Source organism: Halyomorpha halys, unplaced genomic scaffold (assembly GCF_000696795.3).
Source record: "Halyomorpha halys isolate HHAL.00 unplaced genomic scaffold, Hhal_1.1 Scaffold208.1, whole genome shotgun sequence".
Taxonomy (NCBI): Eukaryota; Metazoa; Arthropoda; class Insecta; order Hemiptera; family Pentatomidae; genus Halyomorpha; species Halyomorpha halys.
Genome location: NW_027109100.1, coordinates 1,235,036 through 1,242,422, shown reverse-complemented (window position 1 = coordinate 1,242,422; position 7,387 = coordinate 1,235,036). Strand labels below are relative to the sequence as shown.

The following is a 7,387-nucleotide window of genomic DNA, read 5'->3' as shown; positions in this document are numbered from 1 at the left end:
TTTAATAAACCATAACGATAAAAAGAATACAGTTATTAAGTTGATATCTTTTACTTCCAACGGTTGAAGCCACTTACACATATACACGCATTTCACAGAAACACAAATATAAAGTATATGTTACTTGACATTTATAATTAAGTGGGTGGGTCATTAAACTGTGGATCCAATTGTAAAATAGAACAAAGTCTGGCAATAGTCTAGGATAAGTCAATAAATAAAATTAATACATACACATTGTGATGCACATATCTTTTTAGCACTGAGTATGCACAATTTATTTAAAATATACGATTCTTCTAAAGAGCTTACTACAGTAAAGAAAAAAAAAAGGTGTACTGCCATTCAATCCAGCGGATCAAAGAAACTGAGAAAAATATATTTAAGACAAATTATAAATGATCTTCTTGTAATTTTTTACTGCATCTTCAAATAACATATTTTTGATAGAGGGGACTACTGAAATTTAAGATTTTTATAAACTACTTTATTTAAATTTTATAGCAATTTTTGGGTTTATTGTATTATCTGTTCATTTATATAAATTGTTTGAGTTTCTTTTTAAATAGTAAAAAAATTGTATCTGCTCAAAAGCAGTTCTGATGACATAAAATGAGAGCTGAATAGTTTGCAGTAATTGTTTTTACCAGAACAATTGGATTTAATTGTTGATGATGTTAACAGAATTGATGTACTAGAGTGCTATTTATATTTTAACTTTATTTCATATAAATACTAAATAAATATAAAAAACTAACAGGATTCTTAAATTTATATATATAAATAATTGGCCATATTATTAAAAATGAGGAAGGAAATGGTCAGGGGTGAGGTCAAAAGAAAACAAAAATAGTTAACAACTATTTATTTACTGCCGTTTCGCCTCACTTTGTAGAGGTACATTAAGGCTGTTCCAGTTGAGTCTTATATATAGTCGTATTAAGTCTCAATCAAAAACTATTCTATATAAAATCAAAAGCCAGTGAGAACGAAATTGGTATAAGTGTTACCAAATAAGTATGCTACTTTAAAATTTCTTAATAAAAAATAAGGTTTCTATTTATCAAATGGGATTGAAGTCAAAATCAAATCTTTACCAGTTAGAAATGAATTCTAAAAGAAATAGTCATAGCCAGTGATTTAATAGAATTTGGCCAACATCCTATCTGACAGATGAATGAGGCTGGATTCAAATAAAACCTAATGATGTGCTGAGAGAATCTTGTAAACATTTTGGTATCTTTGAAGATACCAGTAAACATGGAAGACTGAGGAAAATATACATAATTGCCAAGTGCTAATAAAGTACTTATCACAATTAAAGTATCATCAATGACTTCATAAGAGAAACAATAATAGTTTATGGAGCCAGCAAGATATTTTCATGGCATGAATATGTAAGTGATCATAAAAGTGCTTAATGTAACTAAAATAACTAATGTTTATGAAACAATAATTATAAATTAATAGAACATTGAAACTCAGTATTAGATTTGAATTTCTTCTTCAGCATCTTATTTACTTCATTGGTTATGCCCAAATTAATAACTTGTTGGTTATAGAGCTGATACTTATATTATTTCTCATCATCCAAGCCATTATAGGGAGAATCCATTGTACTCAGTAATTAGGATATTAATAATTGAAATACTATTGATTCCAGGAAGATGATAATAATAAGAGGAAACAATGGATTACATGATTGTATTTCCTGTTCAATATGTGGAGGACAAATGGAAAAAAAAAACTGTACAATTCACTTATCTAGTGTCTATATTATATTAATTAGCCCTTTCTAACTTCCATCAAGCTTTAAAGCTACATTATTATCCTTCAAGGATCAATTTCATAACTCTAATAAATAGCTATAAAAAATTGAAATCAATAATGTTTAGTCACTTAACATTTCATATAATGTCCTCTGTAAATATAGTTACTTTGGGTAAATAAATAAATCTTTTGTACAAATAATAACTTCATATATAATCTTTTCACTTTCTTGATAGAAAGAAGAAAAAGTTTAAAGAAACTATGAAAGTGGAGGAAAGCATTGCCTCTGGAAGACAGTATGCAAGCTGGCAGTCTGTAGAGAAGTACTTGGATGATACTTCACACCTTGTTTTTCTGGTTCTGATGTGCAAGATCTAATAGGAATAGAAGGGGGAAAAGGTACTAAAAAATATTATAGTATTCATCTAGGCTGATCTTGGGAGTAAGGTACTAATTTTCCAGCATGACTATATTAAGCATTTATTAACTTTTAATATAGTTTGGACTTATCAAAATTTAATAAATATATTTGGATATATTTATTCAATTTTGTTTTAATTATAGTTTAACAGAATAAAATATTTGTTACGCAAGGATTTTTCTTCCCTTAATTGAAATTGTTTCAAATATGACTTTGATCAAAGACATTTTCACATTACTGTATATTTAGTTTCATACATATATATGGTACTAAATATTCAGGAAGAAACATTGGGGAATTTATTATTGAATAATAATCTGTAAAACCTACAATTTGTAATTAGTATGCCATCATTATTATTAAAAATTTAAAAACATTCAGTAGTCAAAAACTAGTAAAACTTGTAGTAATATAATTAGTAACAAAGTTATCTGAGTTTCATGACCAACCTCTCAATACATTTGACCTTTGCTTAGAAAAAATGTCAACCTGAAAATGTAATAAAAATATCTTTTGGAGGGTTAAATACTTGCGTGTATTTATATATATTTCCCCCATCTCAACCCTCAATATGTGTTTAATTTTCAATCATCTTCATAAATTTGTCTCCAGTCTTACTATAGTGAAGCTAACTAAACAAATTAAAGTTAATGTATGTTATGCTTTTGTAAAGCATAATAAACATTTTAGGTTATTGCACATTTGCTTCCAAAACTGTTTGAGATAATGGTGTATGTTGAGATACAATATGTTTTATAAGACTTGACTTATATATAGTTCTGTGAGGGCAATGGGGGCACTGGAGCTGCGCTTCTCTTCCACACTCAAACTTCTCATGCCTCCTAAGAGAGGAAGAGTAGAGGTATGTCTTATTGCACGTGGCACACATGTAGACCTTCTTTTCAAGGCGAGCATGTGCTGCTGGAAAGAGAAACAAAGCATTAGCTGAAAGATGAGTGACCAAAGCATCGTGAGAGCCATGCAAAGCACCGCTACCAAGGCAAGGGGCAACTTACCTTCGCTCAAATTAGAATTTACACATCTCTCTTAACATTAGCTTCAAAAGAGTTTACTATCAATTGAGAAAAAAAAATTAATAAATAAAAAAAAAGGGTAGTCCACTTCTTTCCTTATATTTAAATTTTTTAAATCTGAAAATTAATTCTGTCTTTAAAATAGAATAATTTAATTAATTATAAATATTAACACTATATTTAACTCTTTGTTATGGATTTGATTCCTTAGGAAAAAATAATCAAAATCAGGATGATCGTCAGTTGTTAATAACAAAACATGAAACATTCAAACTAGACTACATTTCATTCCTTGAACAAATAATAACAGTGTTCAATAGTATATTTAAAAAGTAATTAGGCTGATCACAATTTCACATGTAAAAGGGAGAAAACAAATTGATTTGCAAATATAAAGGAAACCATAGAATAATATTTATTATGGATAATGACATATGTTCATAACAAAAATATAGTAGTTCTCAATATGAGAAGAAAATTATGTCACAATTGTTTATTAAATCTTTTCCAAATAAATATTATATCTGAATGGTGATTATAATACTGATCAATGTTAAAAACAATTAATCCATTAACTAACTAGCTTCCTTTTTAGCTTAAAAAGATATAAATATATCACTTTTACAAGTACAAAATAAATATATTAAAAACATTATACCTGTAAAACCATCTTTGTCAATGAAGATGTATTTATGTACATATTTTGATACACAAAGAAATAGGAAGATAGCTTATAAAAAATGTACAATCAAAAAAATATATACAAGATATTTTAAAGAAGAGGCTTTGTAAGTCCAATTCATTAAATTACGTGTTATCAGACCCGCAGTTCAGCAATATGGTTCTCAGCCATGTGGACGACAAGGGACCTTTTACTACGGCCCCTATACTTGCAATAAGGACACAGCTGGTTGCGGAGAATAGGAGCAGCGAGGCACTCGTGGATGAGGTGCCTGTAGAGGATGACGCCCTTGTCATAGGAGCGGACGCAGTAACTACACTCATAGCGGCCTGAGTCTTCATTGTAGTGGTGTAGCATCAGCTGGCGAATCCTGTCCCGCACGTAGACAGGCTTCTTGGGTTTCACAACTGCACACACACAATGTGGATGGAATAAAATTACTCTATCTGTATATACACCGATATTTCATGATAAGGTTTTATAAATAAATAACACATAAAAGCATATGTTTAACAATATATATTTTTCTTTCTTTTATATTACATAAAATTAAAATGCAATATACACGTTAAAGACATATCCTGAATTATATAATAACCTCTCTCTCTCTTACAAGATATATTTTTAATACCAAACATTTACTGAAAGTATACATTGCCATAAATGAGGAGCATACATAGTACCAAGAGGGAGGAAACAAATTTTAGCGTTACATGAATTCACATACAATTTTAACATTAACGATTGCTATACAATAACAATACTTGAATTAGAATTTAAGAATGTTTTAGTACTTATTTATAATCAGAATCAACATATTTTTATTTCATAAAAATTTCCCAAAAATAAACAGTACAGTTAGTTACATTTGATTCAATAAAAATAGCTGAATAAAATTGATATCATAATTATCAAAAAATGTTTGGGAAACAATTACATGCCTAATCGAAAACACCTACCCTGTTTATGGTTTGAAATTAAATATTAAAATTAAAACCCCCAAAAAATTAAGCAACGAGTTATGACAAAATGAATTACTAGTAAACAAAAAAGTTCAGAAATAAATAACAACTTCTGATAAATTAACTTATTTTATTAATAATAGAAAAATGTTATTTTGAACCAATAACCAATGGCAAAGATATTAAGAGTAGAGATGGATGATGGATGGTCTACAGCATGATCAACATACCATCAGTTGTTACTAACTGAAACTATAGATAAGCCATAAAAAGAAGAATATATCTACTTCAGTATTACAGTACGGACAACCTAGTGACAGCATTAGGTACCTACAAATATACTTAACATGCTATAGCAGAGTTTACTAACAATATAACAAAAAAAAAAAATATTGCTTCATACTGTCAACACTTTTCCATTACTTTTTAAGATTAATTTTAAAGTTGAAAAATAACTACTTTTTGGATATCACATTGAAGAGTCAACTGAAACCCACCAACAATACTACACCTCAATAAAATACCAAAACAGCAAAAGTCACTAAAGATTGATATTAATTTGCTCAAGTTTCCAAAACAAAATGGATTATACCCAGACTACATAAATCTTTGTTCTTAATTACTCCCATCAGACCCCTAACCCTAAGCTATTTGTACATAAAATTTTATGATTTAAGAAAAAAACTTTAGTATTTTACAATGAAACATTTTTTTTTTATTAATCAAAATTATATTAATTTTCTTTCAACCAACTAATCATATTGAAAAAACAAGGAATTGATCAGTTTTGTAATACTAATACAAAGCTTTCATAAAAACCATGTACTTTAGGACTAGAACAAAGTACTATATACTATAGTACTATACATATGGGTATACCCAGAAGGAACTAAGATCAACCAAAATCAACATGATTTCACTATAACACTCAGTAAAAAACAAAACATTTCTATAAATTAATATATTAATTTTTTGCTTGAGAGTAAGTAAATAAATAAAATCACCAATAGGTTTTGATCCTTATCCCTCGACTTAAACTAATTTTTTTCTTCAATGTTTCAACCTTCAGGCGGAATCAACTTATCAAGGAAGACACCTAAAATATTCATATTATTTACTTACATTGCTCCTAACACATACCAGCATAATTCCACTAACATACCTAACAATTGATTTGTCAAAATTGATACAACAAGAATATAATATAATAAGAATTATAAGTAGATAATTTTTAGAAATTATAACTATTTTTAGAAAATTATCATGTATTAGGGGAGGGGGAGGAAACTTAAATAACTTGAACAAATGAATTGTGAGGTGTGTTAGTAGAAATATAGAATTATAAATAAATAATATCTATATTTTAGATACTCTTTGATGTTCTGAGGGCCAAAACGTTGGAGAAAAATAAACAAAGTTCAGATATAAGGACCAAAAGATATTTGTGTTTCTATTTAAATTCTATAACCTTAACTCACAGTTTATTTTATAACAAAGCATTTCTTTTTTATTTAAATTGTAAAAATAAATAAATAAAATATTTATCATAAAACAAATTATTGTCTTAGGCAATGAAAACCTCTAAAAACAGAAATTGTAACAGACTGATTGACTCTATAACTAATGCTGAGAAAAATAAATAAAACAGTCCCTAAAAGTTAACAAACTCTCTGTAATGTTGGTCACCACTTCCACTCTTATTTCTTTCACAAAGAAAGGAAAAATATCAGGCAAGTACATTTTGAAATATCATTATCATAGTTTGATATAGTAATGTCCGTTTTTTACTGTTTTACCATTAATTGTCGTCATCCTTATCAAATTAAACCTTAAAATTAATAATTGGACAGAAAGTCAGAACTTAATTAATATATAAAGTTCATTTTACCACTGTAGTAACATTTTTTGTACATTAAATAGATGCCTGAATTTGAAATTAAATTTTATTTTTATATTTTCTATTCAATTTTTGCTAGACAGAGCTTTCAGCTAAGATCTGACCTATGAACATTTAGAATTTATTTTATTTTGCTGAAAATTAGGACCTGAAAATGGTCCATTTGTTAAACACCCTTATTTAACACCTCCCACATAATGAATTTTATTTTCTTAACTTCAATTTGATCCAATCCTAAACAACAACTCATTAAGTTAATGATACACAACTATTGTCCTTTTGCATAAAAGTCACTAAAACGTCTTCCTCTATAAGTCAATATTGGCCACACACACACACACCCCTTTCTGTCTGTGTTCAACGTGGAAAACAACAGGAAGAGCAATGGCAAGAAATGTGAAAAAGATGAAGAAACCTCACCCTAAGCCACCAAGGCCTGATGCAGTCATTGTAAAAATACCGGAGAGCCAGTTCTACTTAGATGAGAGAAGATCCGGCGATGTTGAAATGGCCTCTTCAATTACATAGGTCCGGAAAATTAATAAAGGCGACCTGTTACACCAATTGGACCGGAAGAAAGAGCAATATCTTGCTGCAAAAGCTCAATGGAGGTTGTGCATG

At 28.7% G+C, this 7,387-nt stretch overlaps 1 protein-coding gene across 1 annotated transcript; it reads right to left on the bottom strand.

Annotated features, from left to right (window-relative positions):
- Nucleotides 1–544: 544 nt before the first annotated feature.
- On the bottom strand, nt 545–4,314 carry LOC136795742 (protein tramtrack, beta isoform-like; the record flags this gene model as incomplete). Its single annotated transcript, XM_067047307.1, is given in 2 exon segments — nt 545–3,112; nt 4,037–4,314. A coding segment is annotated over 1 exon segment (272 nt), but the record flags the coding sequence as incomplete, so codon positions are not given.
- Between the last annotated feature and the right edge of the window lie 3,073 nt (nt 4,315–7,387).